The sequence below is a fragment of the Hyla sarda genome, chromosome 5, assembly GCF_029499605.1.
Source record: "Hyla sarda isolate aHylSar1 chromosome 5, aHylSar1.hap1, whole genome shotgun sequence".
Classification (NCBI taxonomy): Eukaryota; Metazoa; Chordata; class Amphibia; order Anura; family Hylidae; genus Hyla; species Hyla sarda.
The window spans coordinates 324,656,461-324,683,227 of record NC_079193.1 but is presented as its reverse complement, the minus strand read 5'-3'; the positions used below and the strand labels follow the sequence as shown (position 1 = coordinate 324,683,227).

General features: G+C 43.2%; 1 protein-coding gene across 3 annotated transcripts in view; it reads left to right on the top strand.

The window, feature by feature from the left end:
• The window catches only part of TMEM67 (transmembrane protein 67), a 55,675-nt gene that overhangs the window by 21,276 nt on the left and 7,632 nt on the right, over positions 1–26,767 (top strand). For 2 of the 3 annotated variants that reach the window (XM_056522316.1, XM_056522318.1), the window contains exons 13-25: positions 20–143; positions 1,630–1,735; positions 1,942–1,998; positions 2,576–2,674; positions 8,354–8,452; positions 10,292–10,378; positions 19,524–19,620; positions 22,685–22,815; positions 22,939–23,079; positions 23,167–23,247; positions 24,021–24,137; positions 25,643–25,759; positions 25,840–25,944. In XM_056522316.1, coding sequence (XP_056378291.1) covers positions 20–143; positions 1,630–1,735; positions 1,942–1,998; positions 2,576–2,674; positions 8,354–8,452; positions 10,292–10,378; positions 19,524–19,620; positions 22,685–22,815; positions 22,939–23,079; positions 23,167–23,247; positions 24,021–24,137; positions 25,643–25,759; positions 25,840–25,944 — 1,361 coding nt within the window. The remainder of the gene's footprint in view (positions 1–19; positions 144–1,629; positions 1,736–1,941; positions 1,999–2,575; positions 2,675–8,353; positions 8,453–10,291; positions 10,379–19,523; positions 19,621–22,684; positions 22,816–22,938; positions 23,080–23,166; positions 23,248–24,020; positions 24,138–25,642; positions 25,760–25,839; positions 25,945–26,767) is intronic. The other variant, XM_056522317.1, reaches the window with a different exon arrangement.

Here is a 26,767-nt window from a genome sequence, read left to right as displayed (position 1 = left end):
TGTATCTCTGTCTTCCAAGGAAACAATATTAACAATTGGATCCTGACGCGCCGCATATTCTTGGTTGACTCACTAAGTGGGCGAGAGAACACACTGACCAGCATGCCTCGTGTAATCCGAATTGCCAGCAAAATAACAATCAGGTAAAATGATGTTGGGAAAAGAAGGATCAAGCATGTTGAAGAAGGAAAACGTTTTTTTATTTTTTTTTTAAACCAACTGGTGCCAGAAAGTTTAACAGATTTGTAAATTACTTCTATTAAAAAATCTTAATCCTTCCAGTACTTATCAGCTGCTGTTATGATCCACAGGAAGTTCTTTTCTTTTTGAATTTCCTTTCTGTCTGACCACAGTGCTCTCTGCTGACACCTTTGTCCATTTTCGGAACTGTCCAGAGTAGGAGCAAATCCCCATAGCAAACCTATCCTGCTCTGGACAGTTCCTAAAATGGACAGAGGTGTCAGCAGAGAGCACTGTGGTCAGGCAGAAAGGAAATTCAAAAAGAAAAGAACTTCCTGTGGAGCATATAGCAGCTGATAAGCACTGGAAGGATTAAGATTTTTTATTAGAAGTAATTTATAAATCTGTTTAACTTTCCGGCACAAGTTGATTTAAACAAAAAAATATATATCTATATTTTCCAGGGGAGTACCCCTTTAACACCCAGTCCTTTAGTCTGACAGGAGATAAGCTGCCACCATCTGACATTGAGAAAAGATGCATGTCTCAGTGATATGTCAATTTTTTTTTTAAAGTGACAGTAACGCTTTACAACACGATTTGTGCCTTTGAGGCACAGATATGTCGGGAAACTGTCAAAATGACATGTCGTAAAGGCACTGGCCCCATTCATTTCAATGACCCGAGCGTAGTCAGCTAGTGACTATGTTTGGGTCATTTTCCCAACATATCCGAGTTTTGTCTTGGGCTGAAAATTGCTGCAAGACGCCTTTCTCACTCTGAGCTTAAACTTGTGTGTGTTTAGGAAACTGACTGACTGGAATGTAGTCACTAGCTGACTATGCTCAGGGCCATTAAAGGGGTTATCCAGGAAAAAACTTTTTTTTATATATCAACTGGCTCCAGAAAGTTAAACAGATTTGTAAATTACTTCTATTAAAAAATCTTAATCCTTCTGAAGTTAAGGTTGTTCTTTTCTGTCTAAGTGCTCTCTGATGACACGTGTCTCGGGACCCGCCCAGTTAAGAAGAGGTTTGCTATGGGGATTTGCTTCTAAACTGGGCGGTTCCCGAGACACGTGTCATTAGAGAGCACTTAGACAGAAAAGAACAACCTTAACTTCAGAAGCTCATAAGTACTGAAAGGATTAAGATTTTTTAATAGAAGTAATTTACAAATCTGTTTAACTTTCTGGAGCCAGTTGACATATAAAAAAAAGTTTTTTCCTGGATAACCCCTTTAAAATAAATGGGCGCCATGTCTGTTTCAGCATGGATACGTGGGAGTGTCATCTTGTGATTTTGCCCGATGTATCCGTGCCTTGGAGGCAGAAATTGTAAAGAGAATGAGGCCTTAGACATATAAGTGTGAATAAGGCCTGAGACACTATTTTGAACTGTTGGTAAAATTGATTTTCTATGTGAAATTTTAAAATTATCTTTTTTTTAGCATCAGCCTTGTACCCGAAACACAGAGAGGAACAATCTACCCCCCACTGATGACTGTGGAATACACAGATGTACAAGTACAAAACCCAGACAACCAGATTGTACAGGTAAAGCCCTCATATAGATAATCGTGGCAACGATACCTGATTAATTAGCTTGGGATCATAATTTGTAAGCAATGTTGCAAAACTACAACTCCCATCATGCCCGGACAGCCAAAGGCTGTCCGGGCATGCTGAGAGTTGTAGTTTTGCAACAACTGATGACGCACACCGTTTAGAAAATACTGTTTTACATAATGCTTTTCTTGTAGGTTTCCTTCTCAGTGCAGTATGAAATGAATCAGTCAGATGCTCTCATCCAGACAGATGTAAGTGACCGGTTATCAGCTTGCTTTGCTTTATCTTTTTAAAGGGGTACTCCCGTGGAAAACTTTTTTTTTCTTTTTTTTTTTTTTTTTTTAAATCAACTGGGGCCAGAAAGTTAAACAGATTTGTAAATTACTTCTATTAAAAAATATTAATCCTTCCAGTACTTTTTAGGGGCTATATACTACAGAGGAAATGTTTATCTTTTTAGATTTCTCTGATGTCATGACCACAGTGCTCTCTGCTGACCTCTGCTGTCCATTTTAGGAACTGTCCAGAGCAACATATGTTTGCTATGAGGATTTTCTCCTGCTCTGGAGACAGTTCTTAAAATGGTCAGCAGAGAGCACTGTGGTCATGACATCAGAGAAATCTAAAAAGATAAGCATTTCCTCTGTAGTATACAGACCATAATAAGTACTAGAAGGATTAAGAATTTTTAATAGAAGTAATTTACAAATCTGTTTAACTTTCTTGCACCAGTTGATTTAAAAAAAAAAGTTTTCCACGGGAGTACCCCTTTAAGACATAATATTATATATAATTTTAATCTGAGACGTATCTTACCCAATTTCCCAGGTGGCTTTGGGAGTGCTGGGTGGTTTGGCTGTATTGTGGTCCCTTCTAAAAACTGCAGCCTGGAAGAGGAGAATCGGTAGTCAAGTGATTGACTTGCAGGTAAAATATATGCAAAATAGTAAGTTTAGTTCTCTTAATATTATTTAGTGAAACCCATCATTACAGCACAGTATACAGTAGTTTAGGCACCCTACTCATGCCAAAGAGACATACAGTGACCCCTCGACTTACGATGGTCCCGACGTACGATAATTTCAACATGCGATGGCCTCTCAGAGGCCATCGCATGTTGAAGGCAGCATCAACATACAATGCTTTTTTATGTCGGGGCCATTGCATAAATGGCTATCCGGCAGCGCTGACTGCTTCAGCTGCCACCGGATAGCCGTTTACGGTTCCCCGTGAGCTCCGATGATGTCTCTTACCTGTCCTCGGGGCTCCGGCGTGTCCTCTTCGGGATCCCCTGCATCGTCGGCGCTCTCCATCGACGTCATTACATCACTGCACACGCCGTCCCGTCATCCAATAGGAGCGGCGTGCGTAGCGACGTGATGGCGGCGACGGAGCGCGCGGATGCCGGGGAAGCAGAGGCCTTGCCGGAGCATCGGGGACACCCCGGGGACGCGGCGACGGCGATGGCCGGCAACATCCCGGGCAGCAGTGACGAGCGGTGACGGTCCGGAGCGGCGGAGACAGGTGAGTACAACTTCCTCTAACAGTGGTCTTCAACCTGCGGACCTCCAGATGTTGCAAAACTACAACACCCAGCATACTGGGTGTTGTAGTTTTGCAACATCTGGAGGTCCGCAGGTTGTAGACCACTGTCCTATACTTTACATTGCACGGATCCCTCAACATACCATGGTTTCAACAAATGATGGTCCGTTTGGAACGGATTACCATCGTATGTTGAGGGACCACTGTATTGTTTTCAAGTGTGACTTGCTGTACTTTTTATAGTAGTTGTTACTCTTTATCGATTTCTATATGTAGAAAAAAAGTTAAATATCATTTCAGCTCTTAGGCCCTGTTCACATAGTTGTTTCCATTATTCTGCTATGTGATGGTATTTCTTATATACTGGACATTAAAGGGATACTCCGATGGAAAACTATTTTTTTTCCTATCAACTGGCTCCAGAAAGTTAAACAGATTTGTAAATGACTTCTATTAAAAAATATTACAAAAGAGAACAGGGTGCGCGCCCCTGGATGGAACCTGATGAATGAGATAGTGAAGAGCCCAATCAAAACGCACTCACCTATGCAAGTTGTGCGAATGGAGGCACAACACTCAATGCGCTTGATCAGGAATCCTGTAATCGCGGCTGCTGCGGCTCCCAGCGTCCAATCGCAAATGTAGATAAAAGGAGATCCAAGAAAAGGGAGATGAATCGCGCTGCCACAAGGAGTATATATGGGTAAATTTATTGCACACAAAGGATCCACGCAACGCGTTTCAAAGCCGTTCCAGCTTTTTCGTCAGGCGTGGTTACACATTACACACAATCCAGTGCACCTTCACATCAGTATCAACTTCACTTAAGGCAACACAATTATATATCAGATCAAAAATGTATATATATATATATATATATATATAGACATGAAAATTACACATAATGATACTCAAAACAATAAAATGTGAGCATAAATAGCGATGTTCTAAAAATCTGTTTTTTCAAATACATCAATCAGACCTGCCGGGGATAATGTGTTGAGATTAAATATCCAGAAAGATTCCCTATTTATTAATCTTTGGAATCTTTTAGGGGCTTCTTTTGGGATTGTTTCGATCACTAATACGGACAAACCTTCAACCACCCCATCGTGCATCAAAGCAATATGCCAGAACACGCTATGCTGCATACATTTTGCATGAATATTAAATCAGCGTTTGAATCATGCGGCCAATATATTGCAGGCCACAGGTACATGTTAATAGATAGACAAAATAGGTAGAAGAACAATTGTTCACTTCTCTCAGGGCAAAAGATTCACCCGTAGAGAAGGATATCACCTTTCTCCAATTGTACTGAGGAACCCATTTACAACACAAACATGTAGATACATTACATTTAAAGGTTCCTACTTTTTCCGTATTCACCATAGCATTTTTGTCTTTTTTTCTTTTTCTATTTTGAGACGACTGGGCGCAAGGTAATTCCGCAAACTCTCTGCCCTCCGATATGTTATTGCTGGTGCTTTCGGGACCTGCTGTTTTAAAATCGGATCTTGCATTAATATAGGCCAATGATTCTTCAAAGTTTTTTGAATCTGGAAAGTGAAACTATTAAAATTGGTAATAAAATTAAATTTACGTTTTACTTTATTCTTATTCTCTTATTTTTGTTTTCGGGACTAACAAGTCCCCTTGTTCCATAGTGTTAGTTTTTTTTTTAAATTATTCCGATACTTCCATAGTGTTTTTAGATCTTGAAATTTTCAAGGATCTGAACAACACTATTAAAACAAGGACCCATTTAAAAAAAAGTTGATGTGAATAGTTTTTTATATTACGATAGCGGTCATTTTCCAAAGTGGGTCAGGAATATACCCTTTGGACAGTACCAAAGGATCAAAAAGAACTGTACCCTGGATGCTGATTTTAAAACACAATCTAAATTATTGTATACACGTTTTAGAGAAAAAGGGCTACCCTAAAAAAATCTTGGAGTCTGCTTTTAAAAAAACTACCACTATCAAACAAGAGGACTTGTTAGTCCCGAAAACAAAAATAAAAGAAAATAAGAATAACGAAAAACGTAAATTAAATTTTATTACCAATTTTAATAGTTTCACTTTCCAGATTCAAAAAACTTTGAAGAATCATTGGCCTATATTAATGCAAGATCCGATTTTAAAACAGCAGGTCCCGAAAGCACCAGCAATGACATATCAGAGGGCAAACAGTTTGCGGAACTACCTTGCGCCCAGTGGTCTCAAAATAGAAAAAGAAAAAAAGATAAAAAATGCTATGGTGAATACGGAAAAAGTAGGAACCTTTAAATGTAATGTATCTACATGTTTGTGTTGTAAATGGGTTCCTCAGTACAATTGGAGAAAGGTGATATCCTTCTCTACGGGTGAATCCTTTGCCCTGAGAGAAGTGAACAATTGTTCTTCTACCTATTTTGTCTATCTATTAACATGTACCTGTGGCCTGCAATATATTGGCCGCACGATTCAAACGCTGAGGGCCCGCATGAAAAAACATAGATTTAATATTCATGCCAAATTTATGCAGCATAGCGTGTTCCGGCATATTGCTTTGATGCACGATGGGGTGGTTGAAGGTTTGTCTGTATTAGTGATCGAAACAATCCCAGAAGAAGCCCCTAACAGATTTCAAAGATTAATAAATAGGGAATCTTTCTGGATATTTAATCTTAACACATTATCTCCGGCAGGTCTGATTGATGTATTTGAAAAAACAGATTTTTAGAACATCGCTATTTATGCTCACATTTTATTGTTTTGAGTATCATTATGTGTAATTTTCATGTATATATATATATATATATATATATATATATATAAAGTTTTTGATCTGATATATAATTGTGTCGCCTTAAGTGAAGTTGATACTGATGTGAAGGTGCACTGGATTGTGTGTAATGTGTAACCACGCCTGACGAAAAAGCCAGAACGGCTTTGAAACGCGTTGCGTGGATCCTTTGTGTGCAATAGATTTGCCCATATATACTTCTTGTGGCAGCGCGATTCATCTCCCTTTTCTTGGATCTCCTTTTATCTACATTAACCCCTTAAGGACCGGGGTTTTTTCCGTTTTTGCACTTTCGTTTTTTGCTCCTTGCCTTTAAAAAATCATAACTCTTTCAATTTTGCACCTAAAAATCCATATGATGGCTTATTTTTTGCGCCACCTATTCTACTTTGTAATGACGTCAGTCATTTTGCCCAAAAATCTACGGCGAAATGGAAAAAAAAATCATTGTGAGACAAAATTGAAAAAAACCCGCAGTTTTGTAACTTTTGGGGGCTTCCGTTTCTACATAGTACATTTTTCGGTAAAAATGACACCTTATCTTTATTCTGTAGGTCCATACAATTAAAATGACACCCTACTTATATAGGTTTGATTTTGTCGTACTTCTGGAAAAAATCATAACTTCATGCAGGAAAATTAATACGTTTAAAATTGTCATCTTCTGACCCCTATAACTTATTTATTGCATTGATAGGACTTATTGATCGCTTTTTATTCATTTTTTCATGATATAAAAAGTGACCAAAAATGCACTATTTTGGACTTTGGAATTTTTTGGCGCGTACACCATTGACCGTGTGGTTTAATTAACGATATATTTTTATAATTCGGACATTTCCGCACGCGGCGATACCATATATGTATATTTCTATTTTTATTTACACTGTGTTATTTTTTTTATGGGAAAAGGGGGGTGATTTAAACTTTTAATAGGGGAGGGGTTAAATGATCTTTAGTCACTTTTTTTTTGCAGTGTTGTAGCTCCCATAGGGACCTATAACACTGCACACACTGATCTTTATCATTGACCACTGGTTTCTCATAAGAAACCAGTGATCGATGATTCTGCCACTTGACTGCTCATGCCTGGATCTCAGGCACTGAGCAGTCATTCAGCGATTGGACAGCGAGGAGGCAGGTAGGGGCCCTCCGGCTGTCCTGTAAGCTGTTCGGGATGCCGCGATTTCGCCGCAGCTATCCCGAACAGCCCACTGAGCTAACCGGCACTTTTTACTTTCACTTTTAGCCACGTGGCTCAGCTTTGAGCGCGGGTCCTGGCTTCACTATGACGCCAGGCCCGCCGTGATATGATGCGGGGTCACGTGGGACCCCGCGTTATATCACGGGAGCGGGACCAAGGACGTACTCATACGTCCTTGGTCCTTAAGAGGTTAAAAAATATTAATCCTACCAGTACCTATAAGCTGCTGAAGTTGAGTTGTTATTTTATTTCTGACAACAGTGCTCTCTGCTGACACCTCTGTCCATGTCAGGAACTGTCAGGAGCAAATCCCCATATAAAACCTCACCTGCTCTGGACAGTTCCTGAAACAGACAGAGATGTCAGCAGAGAGCACTGTTGTCAGAAAGAAAAGAACAACTCAACTTCAGCAGCTGATAAGTACTCGTAGGATTAAGATTTTTTAATAGAATCATTTACAAATCTGTTTAACTTTCTGGAGCCAGTTGATAATACATAATATTTTTCACCAGAATACCCCTTTAACAGCGCCCAACAGACACCATTGACTTTAATTTTGTCATAGTGTCGGGTATTTTACTGGACAAAATTGCACTGTGTTCTCCAATATTTTTGTCCTGTATTTGACTCTTGCTCATGTATGCCGCCACAGTGTGTCTTGCGTAACGCTAGAGGTAGAGAGTGAGCGCAGGCAACTCGCCGTGCGCATGGAAGATAGATGGAGGGTGCATGCTCTGAGGACCTGTGTATTAATCACTCAGCGGTCCGAGTGCTGACATACAGGAGATAAGCATGGCGGCCCAGGGACATTGCAAACCCCTGGCCACGCCTAGCTGACTGTTGTGACTCAAAGAGAAAGCAACATTTTTAGGACAAATAAGACTCTACTAAACAGCAGCCAAAGGTATGACTGCATTAAGCTTTTTACCATCTCATGACAGTTGCGCTTTAAGACGATAGCCATACAGTAATTTTTGTCTTACACCTGCAGTCCCGAGCACACAGTCCATTGTGTAAGAAACGTCACTTTATTTCCAGTGTGAACATGACTTCATTTTACTTTTCAGACTGTTACTCAGTTTCTGATTTTATTTGCTGGAGTTTTGGCCAATGTGTTTTTCGCTGTCACTGTTGGGACTGGATTCTACTGGCTGCTTTTATTTAAAGTAAGTATTTTTTTGTTTTGGCGTTTGGGTAGGACTAGATGAGTAGAATGTCTCCTTGAAGAGACTGCCAAACTGGTGCATAGAGCTTACTCTGTAAGGTCACCTGCTTGGGGTAGCTTCCCTTCAGGAGCCTTAAAAACATGATTGGAGATTATATTGCAAGCCAGAATCTCCACCACAAGGGGAGTTATCCATCTCTAGACAGCTGTTTTAGGTGTTTTGCCTCTTGTCAGTAAAGAGCATGGTTTTGGCTGGCTAGAGAGAGTCTTGAAACATGAAATACAAGGCTTTATGGGTAAATAAAAGTATGGAAAGTAGCTCATTTCCAGAAAGGAAAGGAAAAAAATTACACTACAACTCTATGCCCCATGTTAAAAGTCTTTAACTAGCTAGCCAGGTAAAGATTTTGGTTTTGCAAATAATCCTGAATCATGTTTAGAAAATCTTTTCAAGAGCCACTCCCCTCACATGTGCAATACAAAAAAGATCGAAATTGGTCAGCACATTCTAATACTTAACCATCGTATGAAATAAGTGCACGCTGTTGCGGCTGAACTACAAATACAAGCAAAAGAATTACAGCAGCACACTGCCAGCACAAAGCTATATATTAAATAAGACCTGTTTAATTTAGCAATACTGCTATGGGGAAAAATAGAGGTTCTTAGTTTACCATTTGGCCAAATAGGGTGTACCATCCCACCATGAATTCCACCATGGTTGTGAATCAGTGTGCTGACCTTTTTTGTACTGCACATGTGGGGGAGTGGCTGGCTCCATGTTGGTTCGTGCAGGATGTGCCAGACCTTTCATACCCAGAAATTGTAGGCTCATTGCTAGCTTAGGAGAGGCATATTCATAGTGTTGGGTCCGTCCCAAATGAGGTTACCATATTGTGGTGGGATGGTACACACTATTTGGCCAAATGGTAAACAAAGAACCTGTTTTTCACCATAGCAGTATTGCTAAGTTAAACATGTCATATTTAATATATAGCTTTGTGCTAGCAGTGTGCTGCTGTAATTCTTTTGCTTGTATTTGTAGTTCAGCCGCAGCAGCATGCACCTGTATACTTTTTTCATACAATGGTTGTGTATCAGAATGGGCTGACCAATTTCTATCTTTTTTAGCTATCTAGCTATATATTACCTTCACTTTGCATACTTCAGTGTGCTGCGATCGCCTTTGTTTGTCTGGATATGCTGTTGGACCCTGTGACTGGGGCCCCATTGCACCTACTATTGCCCTTCCTGGATGGGCTGACCTCTGTTTGGATTTATCTAGCTATATATTATATATACATATATAACACGTCATATGTTTACAACTGCTGCAAGTTGGAGTAAAATTCTGATTATTTTACTAGTCTAATGGCGGCTGACTATATAGATATCATTTTTTTTAAACCAGTTGTTTTACTGCTTGGTTCAGAGTAAAAAAAAAACTGCCTAAATTACTGTGTGTTAAAACAGTCTTATGGTAGGGTCACACCGAGCAGATACGCAGCGAATTTGATGCAGCGAGAAATCTGCCGAACAGCGGGAAATATGCTGTGTATGCGCTAAGAGCAGACACAGGGCTTTCCCTGTGTCTCCAGTAAGGTTTGGAGGTGGAACACATGTCACAATTATGACAGTGTGCGCGGCCGCCCCCGAATGTTATAGCAGACAGAGGGCTATAGAGGGAAAAGTACTGTGTCTGGTCCTAGCGCATACACAGCGTATTTCCTGCTTTTCGACAGATTTCTCAAATACCCTGCGTATTCGCTCAGTATGACCCGACCCTAATAGTATTTTTATAACTAGTAATGTGTGCATTTTTTTTAATTATCTTTTCCAGGGCCAGCAGCAGGTCTCTGTCTTGTTGCCTCTACCTGAAGATGAAAAAGATTTCATAACCTACGTATCATGTGCTTTTGCTCTGAAGGTATGAAACTTTTCTAGTCAGCTGTCAGCAGGATGTTGTACAGTATTTACAGATGCTGTAAAATCACATGTACAAAGCAGTACATTACCATACATTAAAGGACATCTGCAGCAAAAGACAACTTATCCCCTATCCACCGGATAAGGGATAAGTGTCCGACCGCTGGGACCCCCCCCCCACGATCTCCAAAACGGGGGCTCGCATAGCTTCGACGTCTCTGAGTTCAACGGTACGCCCCCTCCCCATACAGTTCTATGGGAGAGGCGGGGAGGTACGAACGCTGACTAGATGTAGTCGGTAGCTGACTAAATTCAGGTTATTTGACAGTTTCCTGAAGTATCCGTGTGTCTGAGGAACAAAACGCGATGGTAACCTAGCCTTGGCCAGAACTTTCTCCAACACAGCCCTGTTTGTGACAATAACTATAATATCACCGTGACCTTTGGGGAAACAACCTGTATGAATAGAGATCAAACAGGTAAAATGTGAATTTTATGTTGGTGTCTCTTCTTAAAGGACAACTGCAGCGGTATGACACTTATCCCCTATCCACAGGATAGGGTATAAGTGTTTGATTGCGGGGGGTCCGACCGCTGGGACCCCCCTTGATCTCCCTAACGGGGCGCCGCCATTAGCGCTCATGGTGATGTAGTGTCGACCTAGAGGTCGACGGTGACGCCCCGTCTCCTCCCCGTCCCCATACAGTTCTATGGGGGAGACAGGGAGGCATAGAGATATATGGAGGAGGCGTGCCGGCTGCAACGTCATGCTGCGACTGGCACGCCCCCTGCACGGAACACCCGTGACCCCGTACAGGAGATCACAGGGGGTCCCAGCGGTCGGACCTCCCGTGATCAAACACTTATCCCCTATCCTGTGGATAGGGGATAAGTGTTAATCACGCTGCAGATGTCCTTTAAAGGGTACCTTTCATCAAAAAAACTTTTGATATATTATAGTTTAATGTATGCAGAATAACTTTCCAATAGCATGTTATTAAAAAATATGCTTCTTTCTATTTAATTTTCCACTTTGAAAAAATAACCACTAGGGGTCTCCCTACCAGTCCTTTTTTTTTTGTTGTAGATTTCAGACTCATGAAGACAAGTGAGCAGTGGTGAGTTTGTCTGTGTTCTGGCTGCAGTCTGAGATTTAGGACTCCTGCATGAGTCTGAAATCTATAAAAAAAAAAAGGACTGGTAGGGAGACCCCTAGTGGTTATTTTTTCAAAGTGGAAAATTAAATAGAAAGAAGCATATTTTTTAATAACATGCTATTGGAAAGTTATTCTGCATACATTAATCTATAATATATCAAAAGTTTTTTTGATGAAAGGTACCCTTTAATGTATTAGAGTATGAATAAGTCATTTTATTTTTACCTTTTTATATGCAGTCAGACACAGTTAACCAGTTGTCTGCAGCTGTTCTGTTGTCTTCATATAATGAGAGATATAGGAGGAGATATATCAAAACCTGTGCACAGAAAAAGTTGTCCAGTTGCCCATGGCAACTAATCAGATCGTTTCTTTCATTTTTAAAAGGGCCTCTGAAAAATGAAAGAAGTGATCTGATTGGTTGCAATGGGCAACTGGTTAACTTTTCCTCTGCACGAGTTTTGATAAATCTCCCCCACATACTTTAGCCCCAAATGTGCTTCTTTGTAGTCAAACGTGAACTTGAAGATCAAATATTTCCCCAACTTTTCATTAACTTGACTACCCATTGAAGTCATTGGATTCTGCTTGCAGATTTTCTGCTGCAGAATTTTAACTGTGAGAAACTCGCTGGGTGCTACGTATTACCCAACCCTAAATAGAACTTGTGCACAGATCTTGGTAAGTGTCTATACGGTTGCCTCCGCAGCTGTACCACCCAGTGTGTGCAGCGCCCCTCCACGTCGAACGAAGAACAGACGGGAGATCAACGCTGGACTTTGACGCTTTAATTTTTATGATCAGTTTTCATGCCAGGTTGAGCACTGTGGTTCTCTGGGATTGTAACATCAATATTGATATCTGGAACCCCGGTCCGTCAGCACTATAAAGGTGCCACAGTTCTCCCCTTTGATGTCTACATATATGTCTTTAGTACAGGTGTGCCTGATACTGCAGCTCATCTTATTGTCTTGAATAGGACTGAGCATGAGAAGCTGCAGAACCAGGTACAGACACTTACACGGATAAGCTGCTTTGTGAACAATAAAGGGGAAAATGTTAATACGTTGTTTACGCACTGGATGACAGCTAAGGCTAAGTTCACAATAGCGTTAAGCTACTTTCGGGAAGCTCTGTCGCATAGTCAGTTCTAGCGATAAACAACGCACCTGGATAGTCTGTTGCACATCGAACACCAATAGGACCCAACGGGTCCCATTGACTTTGAATGGGGTCCAAAGGGTTTCCGCCAGGTAGTATTTTTTTCTCCCATAATTTGGACAGAGCTTAAAGGGGTACTCCTGAAAAATAATTTTTTTTAAATGAACTAGTGCCAGAAAGTTAAAGGGGTACTCCGGTGAAAAACATATATTTCTCTATCGGCCCCATTGGGGGACACAGACCTTGGGGTGTATGCTGTTGTTGCTAGGAGACTTGACACTAAGGAAACTGAAAAAGTTGGCTCCTCCCAGCAGGATATACCTGCCTACAGAGCCTGAGGTAATCAGTTTAAGTTTAGTGTCTGCAGGAGATGGACACTGGTCTGGAGTTCTCCCCAGACCTGGTCTAACTTTTTTATTTTTCTAGATTAGGGACGTTTAGTTTCTTATTTCCTTTTATTTTCCTGTTTTCAGGTGGGGACTCAGGAACATAGCGTTCACTGTTTCCCCATTTGCGATTGAGGGGGCACAGACATCGTGGATGTACTGTCAACCCCCTCTCGCCAACGGTCAGCGCTTGGGGTCATGGGTCCGGGTCCCCCACTTTTCCCTGCTCGTCTCGCATTTTACAGCCCGGCATGATGCAGGTAATTAAAAGCTGACTGAAGACTTCATCAGAAGACTTCATTAGGTAAGTTCTTCTGACTAAGGTGAGTATTCCCCCCTTTCCCCCCTCCTTTTCTTACAGGTTGGGGACTTGCAACCTCTGGAGACCCCCTGTTTTAGTCCCACTCCTCTTTATTATCAGCTAATGTGTGCATCTCTGAGGTGGCTCTGCTCTTCCCCCTCTCTTACTATCTAGGCAGGGGCTTCCTATTACTTATTGGGGGAACTGGGGGGCTGGTGGTCAGTGGTGTAGGACTGTTAGCTCCTCTCTGGACGCCAGTGTTTTAACGTTGGCAGTTCTGTATTTTCTTCAGCAGCCGCACTTTGCCTATTCCCTGTGCTCCGGCCGCATCGTGTGCCGATGCGTTAGGTGCACAGTTTACTTTCACTTTCTCGGCAGTAAGCTGCCGGCGGCGCTTTCGCGCTCCCTTCCCCCTGCACTCGCATATGTGACGGGGATTGAGAGCGGGCGCCATTTCCACGCCGACATCGTTCCTCTCACAGCGGGGTTCGAGCCCTGTGAGTGCAGAGGCGCGAAATCACTACAGCCAATGGGAACAGGCAGGGGAGCTTTTGGACCAATCAGAGGCGCCCCAGTCTAGCCCAGCCCCTCTCTTCTCATTGGTCCTGCTGCCCCTGCTTCTCCCTCTCTCACAGCAGCTGCCTGGTAGGGTACACGGACGCTGATGAGACTGTTTTATTTTTCTCATGTCCATGCCCAGAACTGTTCCTCCCTCTAAGCAGGTACCGGGGGCCCTGGTCACCTACTATTCTGGCAAGGGCTGCAATTCTAAAATGCCTGGGTCTGTTGAACCCACCTGTTCCCCCTGCACCACTGCACCTCCTGACCCCCCCGGGTATTCCTACTCGGGATGTTCCCCCAGACCCAGTGGACTCTGCTGCCCCTCCAATATGGGTGTCTTCCCTCTCTCTGCCTCTCTGACTTGGCGCAGTTCTCCCGTCCCGTGGTGACTGCCTTGAAAGGGTCCTCTTTACACCGTTCCTCAAGAGAGACTCGCTCTCCCTCACCCTATGTTAAACGCTCTCGCAGGTGTAATAGGGGTCATTCCTCTGACTCCTCTGCAGAGTCTTTTTACATATGTAGGCGCTCCCCTCATGGGCATCGCCCCTCTGCTAGGTCTTTCCGCAAGCGTCGCTCTTTAAGAAGACGTTCCCCGAGTCGCCATTCTGGGTCCCCTGAACAGCGCACCAGGTCAGAGTCTCCTTCTTCTAAAGCTGCCTCCACCCGTTCCCACTTTCCTGGAGAACTAGTTGATGAGGCTTCTGCCTCTGATTCAGAAGACCGCACAGACATGACCGACACAGTCAACTCATTGGTTTCGGCCATAAGAGACACCTTTCACCTAGAGGACCCAGGAACTTCGGACGCTGTCCCAGAAGTTTCCTTTCATCGTGCCCGTCCGGCACCCAAGATGTTCAGCTCCCATGCTGAATTTGAAGCCTTGCTGGAGTCTGCCTGGGGGCATCCTGACAAGAGATTTCAAGAAACAAAGTAGGTTGAAGCGCGTTATTGCCGGTGGACCCACCAGTTTCCCGCCTATCTAAGACTACTACCCTGCCTTTGCCCGATGCTGCTTCTTTTAAGGATCCAGCGGACAAAGGGTGGAGACCTTGGCAAAAATTGCCTTGAGGCGGTGGGTTCATCTCTTCTCCCTGCTTTTGCCTCTGCCTGGGTTTCCAAGGCCCTTGTGATCTGGGTTCCCTACTCCGTTAGGGCTTTTCTTCTGAGGCTTCCTAGGAAGAACTGGCCGACTTAATTCTCCTACTTTCTCAAGCGGGAGATTTTCTATGTTTTGCTTCCATGCAGTCGGCCCGCTGTGCTGCTTTTGCCACGGGTAACCTAGTGGCTCTCCGTAGATCCGCGTGGCTCAAAGCCTGGCATGCGGATGCAGCCTCTAAAAAAAATCTCTCACTGAGCTTCCATTTACTGGATCTAGGCTTTTTGGTAAGCGTCTTGATGAGATCAATTTGGAAGCCACGGGATGGAACAGTTCCTTATTACCTCAAAATAAGGCCCGCAGTACAACTTTCTGCTGTAAATCTACCTCCTTTCGGACCTTCGGGGTCACAAAGGGGGCCAGGCAGGCGCCTTCTCGGGACAAAAAGGCTCCCTTCTTCAAGTCTCGCCCATCCTGGAAATCAGATAACCGTTCGGGCCGCTTTGCGGTCAAGGCGGGCACCCGCAAACCCACCTCTGCCTGAAGGGACGCCCCCACCCGCGGATTTTTCTCGGGTGGAAAGTCGTCTGTTGCTCTTCTGGAATGTCTGGACCACGCTTGTGCAGGACTCCTGGGTCAGAGATGTGGTATCCAACGGTTACCGGATCGAGTTTGCCTCTCTTCCAATGGATCGTTATTTTCCTTTCCCGAGCCCCACGGTCTCCCTCTCTGGCAAAGGCCTTTCGGGGTGTGCTTCAAACCCTCCTCCTTCAGGGGGTCATTGTCCCGGTTCCTCCCAAGGAACGCTTTCGAGGTTTTTATTCCAACCTCTTCCGTTCCCAAGAAACAGGGCTCAGTACGCCCCATCTTAGATCTAAAGCTCCTCAACCGGCATCTTTTCCTGCGTCACTTAGAGTCTCTCCGTTCGGTCGTGGCGACCATGGATCAGGGGGAGCTTCTTTCCTCAATGGACATCAGGGACGCCTACCTCCATGTTCCGATTTTTCCGGGACACCAGCGGTTCCTCCGCTTTGCAGTTCTGGAGGGTCATTTTCAGTTTGTGACTCTCCCCTTCGGCCTGGTCACAGCTCTGAGGGCATTCACCAACTTTCCTTACTTGGACGACCTTCTGATCAAGGCTCTGTCCAGAGACCAGAATCTAGAGAGTCTCACCCTCACGCTTCAGGCTCTGTCTCGCTTCGGTTGGTTAGTTAATCAGGACAAGTCCATCCTATCCCCCACTCAGTCCTTGGTTTTTCTGGGACTTCAGTTCGACACCCAGTCCGCCCGGGTGCACCTCCCGCCGGACAAACGGGTGACCCTTCTGTCGGGGGTTCGTATTCTCAGGAACCCCTCCCCTGTGTCCTTTCGCTTTTGCATGAAAGTCCTGGGACGGATGGTGGCAGCCATGCAGGCTGTTCTCTTTGCTCAGTTTCATTTTCGACCCCTTCAACTCACGATTCTATCCCGGTGGGACAAGTCTCCCTTATTCCTCGATCACAAGATTGTACTTCCTTGGACATCTCGCCGCTCCCTTCTGTGGTGGCTCCTCTCCCCCCTACTTCTTCAGGGGCGCTCCTTCGTGCCCCTCCATTGGCTGGTGGTCACAACGGCTGCCAGCCTTTCAGGTTTGGGGGGATGTTTTCCGAGACCGGACAGTCCAGGGCCTTTGGTCTCCCAGAGAGACACTCTTCCCGATCAACATCTTGGAACTGAGGGCAATCTACCTTTGCCTGTTACATTGGGAGATCCTTCTCCAGGGCCGCCCAGTTCGGGTCCAGTCGGACAACTCTACTGGGGTGGCGTACATCAATCGCCAGGGCGGCACTCGCAGCTTGGAGGCGATGGCCGAGGTTTCCAGGATTCTTCTCTGGGCGGAACTTAGGGTTCCGGCCATCTCGGCAATTCACTGCGACCTCTGGGGAACTCCAGATGTGGACCTCTTTGCATTCCGCCACAACCAGACGGTTCCCCTCTTTGTGTCGAAGTCGCGGGACCCCCGTGCTCGGTCAGCGGACGCGCTGGTGATTCCTTGGTCGGGGTTCGTCCTACCTTATGTTCCCTCCTCCCCAGGGTCCTGAGGAAGCTCAAATTGGAGGGCATTCCCTCCGGGACGACGTTCCGCTGTGCCTTCCGCTTCGTCCAGACCTTCTCTCTCAGGGTTCCCTATGCCACCCCAATTTACCGTCACTGTATTTGACGGCGTGGCGGTTGAGACCGCAGTACTAAGGGCCCGTGGCTTCTCAACACAGGTGATGCGCACCATGCTCAGGGCACGCAAGCCCTCTTCCGCGAAGATATACCAAAGTACCTGGCGGTCTTATTTTCGTTTGTGTGTGAATCTCAAATTTTTTTTTTCTCCAGTGGGTTCTCCCTTCCCCGACTCCTTGCATTTTTGCAGTCAGGGCTGGATCAGCAATTAGCTCTCAGCTCTTTAAAGGGTCAAGTTTCGGCCCCTTTCAATTTGGTCCTTGGAGCCTTACAGGGTGCACCCTTTGAACCCCTCAGGGAGGTTTTCCTTCGTTTTCTTTCCTGGAAGGTGGCGTTCCTTATGGGAATTACCTCCATCAGACGGGTTTCGGAGTTGGCGGCTCTTTCTTGCTGCTCTCCCTTTCTGATTGTCCATCAGGACAAAGTTGTTTTTTCGTCCGGTTCCTTCTTTTTTACCTAAGGTGGTTTCTGCCTTCCACCTTATTGAGGATATCGTCCTTTTGTCCCGCTCCATCTCATTCCGGGGTGCGTTTACCTCTTAAACTTGATGTGATACGGGCGGTGCATACCTACCTCTCTGTTACGTCTTCTTTTTTGTTCTTACGGACGGTCTCCGTAAGGGTCTACCTGCTTCGAAGGCGACCATTTCGCGGCAGATCAGGCCTGCCATTTCAGAAGCTTACCGTTGCAGGGGGAAGCCCCCTCCTTTCAGGGTTTCAGTTCACTTCAAGCGTTCTGTTGGAGCCTCCTGGGCTCTCCATAACAGGGCTTCAGCCTCTCAGTCTGTAAGGCGGCTACCTGGTCGTCCTTGCACACTTTTACTAAATTCTACCAGGTTCATACCTTTGCATCCGCTGATGCTAGTATGGGCCGTAAGGTGTTGCAGGCGGCGGTGACCACCTGCCCCTTGATTGTTTTTTGTACCCACCCTAGGGACGGCTTTGGTACGTCCCAAGGTCTGTATCCCCCAATGGAGCCGATGGAGAAAAAGGGATTTTTTGTCTTACTCCTCGGAGGATCCATTGGGGGACACAGTTCCCGCCCTTTCTTTGGTGTTCCGGTTTTTGGTTACCTGTCCGAGGGTGTGTTCAGTTAATTTTTTGTTCTGGTTGCCTCGGACTGGTCTTAGTTTCTGCCTCTCGGTCCTCTCCTACTGCTTGGGGACTAAACTGATTACCTCAGGCTCTGTAGGCGGGTATATCCTGCTGGGATGAGCCGACTTTTTTGGTTTCCTTAGTGTCAAGTCTCCTAGCAACAACAGCATGCACCCCAAGGTCTGTGTCCCCCAATGGATCCTCTGAGAAAAGGATTTTACGGTAAGACAAAAATCCCTTTTTTTTTTTTTTTAAATCAACTGGTGCCAGAAAGTTAAACAGATTTGTAAATTGCTTCTATTTAAAAATCTTAATCATTCCAGTACTTATCAGCTGCTGTATGCTCCACAGGAAGTTCCTTTATTTTAGAATTTTTTTTCTGTCTGACCACAGTGCTCTCTCTCTCTGTCCATGTTAGGAATTGACCGGAGTAGGAGCAAATCCCCATAGCAAACCTCTCCTACTCTACTCAGTTCCTGACATGGACAGAGGTGTCAGCAGAGAGCACTGTGGTCAGGCAGAAAAGAAATTCAAAAAGAAAAGAACTTCCTGTGGAGCATACAGCAGCTTATAAGTACTGGAAGGCTTAAGATTTTTAAATAGAAGTAATTCACAAAACTGTTTAACTTTCTAGCACCAGTTGATTTAAAAAAATGTGAATTCTACTGGAGTACTCCCTTAAACAGATTTGTAAATTAGTTCTATTTAAAAATCTTAATCCTTTCACTACTTATTAGCAGCTGTATGCTACAGAGGAAATTCTATTATTTTTTAATTTCTTTTTTGTCTTGTCCACAGTGCTCTCTGCTGACACCTCTGTCGGTGTCAGGAACTGTCCAGAGCAGGATAGGTTTGCTATGGGGATTTTCTCCTGCTCTGGACAGTTCCTGATACGGGCATCATGTGTCAGCAGAGAGCACTGTGGACAAGACAAAAAAGAAATTAAAAAAGAAAAGAATTTCCTCTGTAGCATACAGCTGCTAATAAGTACTGGAAGGGTAAAGATTTTTTAATAGGAGTAATTTACAAATCTGTTTAACTTTCTGGCACCAGTAAAAAAAAAAAAAAAAAATGTTTTCCACCGGAGTACCCCTTTAATATGGATTCTATTACAATACTTTGCACTTAGATTTCTAAATTCCCTTACACTTGTATAACTGGGGAAACTTTTCTATACAGGCACTGCAGTTCCTGCACACCCTCGTCTCACAGCTTTCCATCCATATTTTTTTTATCGACTGGGAGAGACCGAAAAATAAACCATTCAAATCGGAAGGTGAGCACTACTGAGATATTAAGAATAAGATCCAAATCTTGTGTTGCTGGTTTCTTAGAAAAAGGTAAAAAAAAAACTCAAGTACCCTCTAATGCAGTGTTTCAAATGCTTGGATTTTTAGTTGTGCAACAGCTGGAGGCACCGTGGTTGGGAAACACTGTTTTAATGGTTCTTCTGATTCTCATCTTCATAATTTCTGTTATGGATTGGTCCCCGGTTTTGTCAGTGGGGATGGTAACATTTGTATTACTAAGATTTGCGCCAAAATCCACGCAATTTTATGCAGTTCTTTAAGACAAACTGTCCTGTAATGTTGCTCTTTAATATGTCTTCAACAATTCCATCTGGTGTGCATGTACCAAGTGTCATTATTATATATATTTTTTATTTTCATCATCATAATCGCCATTTTATATGTGTGTGTGTGTGTGTATATATATATATATATATTATATATATAAATATAATATATATATATATATATATATATATATATATATATATATATGATCAGCTCTGGCTCAAGTTACAAAGTCTCAGTAACTGATTGGGATATATGCAAAGCCAGAATTCTCCCCAGAAGGGAAGAATACCCATCTGCAAACAGCTGTTTCGGGGGTGCTTGCCCCTCGTTATTACAGAGCAGGGTGTTTTGGCTTGGCTGAGGTAAGAGGCCTGTGACTAGCTGAAAGGGGCATGTATTCTCCTTATGACTAAGGAGAATACTTGCTCCTTTTATATATATATATATATATATATATATATATATATATGCACACATACAGTCATGGCCGTTAATTCGACATAATGTCACACCAAACTCCAAAAATGGTATTTCAAAATTGTGGAAAAATAAGATTGTTTCAAGCATGTAATGCTCCTTTAAACTCACCTGGGGCAAGTAACAGGCATGGGCAATATAAAAATCACACCTGAAAGCAGATAAAAAGGAGAGAAGTTCACTTAGTCTTTGCATTGTGTGTCTGTGTGTGCCACACTAAGCATGGACAACAGAAAGAGGAGAAGACAACTGTCTGAGGAAAAATTGTGGAAAAATAACAATCTCAAGGTTACAAGTCCATCTCCAGAGATCTAGATTTGCCTTTGTCCACAGTGCGCAACATTATCAAGAAGTTTGCAACCCATGGAACTGTAGCTAATCTCCCTGGGCGTGGACAGAAGAGAAAAATGTATGAAAGGTGTCAACACAGGATAGTCCAGATGGTGGATAAGCAGCCCCAAACAAGTTCCAAAAGATATTCAAGCTGTTCTGCAGGCTCAGGGAGCATTAGTGTCAGCGCGAACGATCCATCGACATTTAAATGAAATTAAACGCTATGGCAGGAGACCCAGGAGGAGCCCAATGCTGACAGGGACATAAAAAAGCAAGACTACATTTTGCCAAAATGAACTTGAGTGTAACACTCACGTTTCGGAAGAAAGGAACTCCGGTGGATGTGGATCCGCTGGACCTGTGGCAGATGACTCGGACCGTAGCAGGGGGCAGAGTCTAAGGTGCCGCTGGTTTTCACCAGAGCCCGCCGCAAAGCGGGATGGACTTGCTGCGGCAGACGGCACCCAGGTCGCTACCCCTGGCACGGCTCGACCACACAGGCAGCTGAGGAGATGCGAGGCACAGGAGGGATAAGGCGGCTTGTAGTCAGGATAGCAGAAGGTCAAGGCAGGCGAAAAAGTAGCATAGTCAGAACGTAGCAGGAGGTCAGTAGGCAGGCAACAGAGGAGCAAGGTCAAGTCACAGAGCAAAGGATCAGATACACGGTAAGGCAACTCTCAGGAATGCTTTCTCTCAGGCACAAGGCAACAAAGATCCAGCAGGGAAGTGAAGACGGTGGAGGAATTTATCAATGAGCCACATGTGAATTACACTAATGAGCGCACTGGCCCTTTAAATCTTAAAGCTCCGGCTCGCGCGCACCTTAGGGGACGGGGACACACGTGCCGGAGCAGAGAGGCAGAGGTTGGGGCAGGAGAAGCACCAGGTGAGTGACGGACTGGGGCTCGCATGCGGGTGCGTCTCGCGATGCGAGTCCCAGCCCCGCTGGCAGCAGCAGGTAATGGGACCATGCGCTCACGGCCAGCGTGTGCGGCCGGAGCACATAACGTAACATTGAGTAAGCCAAAATCCTTCTGAGAAAACGTTTTGTGGACAGATTAGAGCAAGATAGAGGTTTTTGGTAAAGCACATCATTCTATTGTTTGCCGAAAACGGAATGTGGCCTACAAAGAAAAGAACACAGTACCTACAGTGAAATATGGTGGAGGTTCAATGATGTTTTGGGGTTGTTTTGCTGCCTCTCACACTGGATGCCTTGAATGTGTGCAAGGCATCATGAAATCTGAGGAATACCAACGGATTTTGGGTCGCACTGTACAGCCCAGTGTCAGAAAGCTGGGCTTGCATCTCAAAGCACCCATAAATGGATGGCAACAAAGCACTGGAGAGTTCTGAAGTTCTGAAGTGGCAGCAATGAGTCCAGATCTGAATCCCATTGAACACCTGTGGAGAGATCTTAAAATTGCTGTTGGGAAAAGGCACCCTTCCAATAAGAGAGACCTGGAGCAGTTTGCAAAGGAAAAGTGGTCCAACAATTCCGGCTGAGAGGTGTAAGAAGCTTATTGATGGTTATAGGAAGCGACTGATTTCAGTTATTTATTCCATAGGGTGTGCAACCAAATATTAAGTTATGGGTGCAAATAATTTTGTCCAGACCATTTTTGGAGTTTGGTGTGAAATTATGTCCAATTTGCTGTATTTCCTCCCTTTTTTGGTTTAGTTCCAATACACACAAAGGGAATAAACATGTGTATAGCAAAACATGTGTCACTGCAATCCTTTTCTGTGAGAAAAAATCCATTATCTGATAAAATTCCAGGGGTGCCAACATTTACAATATATGACTTTATATAGATTTTATTTATTTATTTTTATGTTTAGCTTACCAGTACATCCTCGTGATATGCTGGAGGATAGAAAAGTTGTTGTGTTGCTAAATGCAATAAAATAGGATTTTCTAAATAAAAACAATATTTGATATCTTGGCAGGTGGAAAAAGTTACATATTTCCAGTGAGCATTTGGAGAACGTACTTCATAGCGAATGAATGGAATGAAATTCAAACAGTGCGCAGGATCAATCCCCTCTTTCAAGTTCTTGCTGTCCTCTTCTTTCTCGAGGTATATATATGCATATGTATATGTCATGGTCCCTTTATTTGGCCCCCATGATTGCTATAATCACCCGTAATAATGTAAGCTACCCTTATAGAAACCATTATGTAATGACCTATTGCTTTTCAGATTGCCGGCTTTGAAAACCTAGCACTGCGAGACGCTTCTTCCAGTCTCTCCAGGGACATGCAGGATTATGTAGCCCCGTGGAGCTGCATTTTACGTTACGGTGTGGCGACTGCCTTGTGGCTTGCTATTGGATGTTTACAGGTATGAATTTATAGTGAAGGAACCCTTTAACTTACAAAACAAGAGATTTGTAAGAGGTACATTAAACTAAGAATTTTATATTTTCAGATTCTCTTCTTTTCTGGAATTTATGAGAGATTTGTAGAAGATAAAATCCGACAGTTTGTCGATTTGTGTTCCATGAGTAACGTAAGTAGTTTCCTAGTTATAATTTATTTATTTATTTATTAGCCCTTTATGTTTTCATGATAATTTCTGTTCAGTAATGTAACATCGGTTTAATTTAAAATAATGAAGTCTAGAGATGAGCGAACTAACAGTAAATTCGATTCGTCGCAAACGTCTCATCTCGGCAGTTGATGACTTATCCTGCATGAATTAGTTCAGCTTTCAGGTGTTCCCGTGGGCTGGAAAAGGGGGATACAGTCCTAGGAGAGTCTTTCCTAGGACTGTATCCACCTTTTCCAGCCCACTGGAGCACCTGAAAGCTGAACTAATTTATGCAGGATAAGTCATCAACTGCCGAGCCGAGAAGTTCGCGACAAATCGAATTTACTGTAAGTTCGCTCATCTCTAAAGAAGTCCACTGAAACATATTTTTGTCACAAAATGCTCATGTCACCTCTTTACATTATAAGGCATGTCATCTGCAGCTAAAATTTGCAATAGAAAACAATACGCTGCAAACTGTGTTGTGATTGGCTAGAAAAGTAAGGGAGGAGGTAACTGTGTGTGTACTACTGGCCATCTTTGGTCTGGCCCCTGAAATGGAGAGAATAAGAAATGAGAAAATCACCATGTCACCACTCTGAAGGGCTAATTTAATTAAACCATGCAGTTTAAAAAAAAAAAAAAAAAAATGTAAACAAGAGGTACGTTTTAAAGAATGATCCACCCACATTACAATGCACTTCATTGCATGACTTTATTTAGTATAATCTAAACTTCTTTCAATTTTGCAGAACTCAGTGTTCATACTGTCACACAGATGCTATGGATACTACATCCATGGCCGCTCGGTTCACGGACACTCTGATACAAACATGGAGGAGATGAATATGAATTTAAAGAGAGAAGCGGTAAGGTTGATGAATTATTTTGCGCTTGTAACTATCTATCTCATATATATGTGTGTGTATATTAATAGTGAAATAAAGTCTAAACCATCAAGATCTGTAACCCTAAAGTCTTCTGCTTCCAAACGTAAACTTATTTAATGGTATTTACACTGCTTGAGAAAAATGTATCAAATCTGGTGTGAGTTTTGGCTGTTAAAAATCCACAAATGTTGCGGAGAAGGTGGCAGACATGCGCCAGCTTTATCAAATGGTGCACAGACTTTGATAAATCATCACAGAACTTTTCTACTTAAAGGGGTACTCCGCTGCTCAGCATTTGTAAAAAACAGTTACGAACGCTGGAGCCGGCACTGGGAGCTCGTGATGTCATAGCCCCGCCCCCTCATGACATCACGCCCACCCCCTCAATGCAAGTCCATAGACTTGCATTGAGGGGGAAGGGCGTGACATCATGAGGGGGAGGGGCTATGACATTACACGCTTGGCGACGGCTCCAGTGCTCGGAACAGTTTGTTCCAAATGCTGAGCAGCGGAGTACCCCTTTTAAGTTTTGTTAAGTGTGGCAGAGAAGTGGCGGCTGTGCGACAATTGTATCAAATTGACCTGCCCTGTAATAACTTAAATTAACTTAAAAATAATTCTTGCAACATTTTTGCAACATTTCCCAAAAAGTCGCACAGAATAAATCAGGGACCACTGCACAATCTTCTCTTAATAAGATCACTTCATGGTAATGAAATTTAAAATTCTTGAAATGAAATATCGCAGAAAATGCTTTTCATAAGACAAATTTAGATTTGTTCTTCTAAATGACAGTAAAGCTTTGATATCTCATGCAGAACATGTCAAAAGTTTTAATCGGGCAGGGTTTCACTGCTGAGACCCCCACTGATCTCTAGATATAGCCAGGTGAAGCACGTGGCAGCATGTTTCATTATCTAGCTTGGCGCTCGCTCTGACTAGTTTTCAGGAGACGGCTCATTAGAGTCTATAGCCATGCTTCACCCTCCTATATTCAGAGATCAGTGTGTCTCAGCACTCAAACCCGACCGATCACAACTGGCTGAGAGACAAGCCACAGTGGAGAGGTTCCTGTACCACCAGTTGTCCTCCAACCAGAGTATTGTGGCCTTCTTAGTCTTCTCTTCCCTTTCTTTTCGTTATCCTCTTTTGTTTACCCATGCATTGTGTTTCTCTTTTTGGTTTTCCTTTGGTGTTGACTTTTCTTTTGACCTTTTTGTTTACTTGGAAAACTATTAACTAGTAATTTGGGACCCTACATATGGTTGCCCATTGTAACAACAGTGGAAATTGCAGTTTTTAAATGCGATATCTTTGTGAATAGCATTTACAAATCTGCATTCTGTTTTTTTCACACTTTCTCTGTTTGGAATTTATTCTTCTATATTTACATTGTTGAAATATGTCAACTACTTGAAAAAGTTTAACAAAAGGTTTTGTAAACTGAAAAAAATATAATTAGAATTTTTGCTTCTCTGCTTCAGGAGAACATGTGCAGCCAAAGAGGGTTGCAGCCTAACACGGATATTCAGACATTTCAGATGTCAATTTCTAGCCGGACCAGGGCACAGTTTGATCGGATCCATGATAATTTTTTAAAGGTTGGTATGAAAGTATAGTGATGGTATTTTGATTTTCAACAAAACATTTATTCTTATGTTTTTTTAAATTATTATTTCAGAATCGTGGACCCTCTCGATTTCTACACAGTTCTACAACTATTTCTGAACAGAGCAATAAAGCCTATCACACCATGAATAAATTCCTGAGTTCCTTCATTGATCATGTATGTATAATGTCGATATATAAAGAAACACATATACAAGGATAATAGCTAAAAGGGAACCTGTCATCTGAATTTAACATCTAAAACTCAGACCATGTTACGTGTCACCACACCATCTTCCTTATTTCTCTGCGTTGTTTTAATTGAGAAAAAGTTATCAAAACCTGCTGCAATGAAAACATACACCTTCCAAATACCCATAATTGCTCAAATTTGTCAATACCGCAGCTGGTAGTAGTACTCAAGTAGTGAAATATGCGAAGAGTATAGAAGAAAAGGGACCAGCAGATTCCAGGCACTGCTTGCTCAAACACCATAAGCAGAGATTAATAGTAAAAGATCCTTGCAGGGATCATATTTATTGATAAAATAATAAAATTACAGATGACGCGTTTCGAGGGTAACCCCCTCTTCATCAGATCAGTATCATACTGATATCAGTATGACTCCTGAGGACCCTCCGGCTGAGCAGCCTGCTCCACCTCTATACCTCTATCAGAGGTGATATGCTATTAATCTTCCACTTCAAGGTGAGCGGGGCCACCTATAAGGTGCTACACTATTCTTTATCTATCCTAAGGGTAATACACGAGGCGCCGTTCGCGGTCTTCTCTTTTTCTCTATATTACCACAAGAAGTGAAATAGGCAGTCCTATTCAGCAGTCAAATGGGCGGTCCTATTCAGTGATTGACCGCTATCACTATATGCAAATTTACGATCACCCACTTTACTACATAGCCCCAAATGACAACTTTTCTAAGGAAACTATATATCAATCTCCTCAGCTCCTCTTACTCTATAACAGGCTGCTGTGTATCAAAC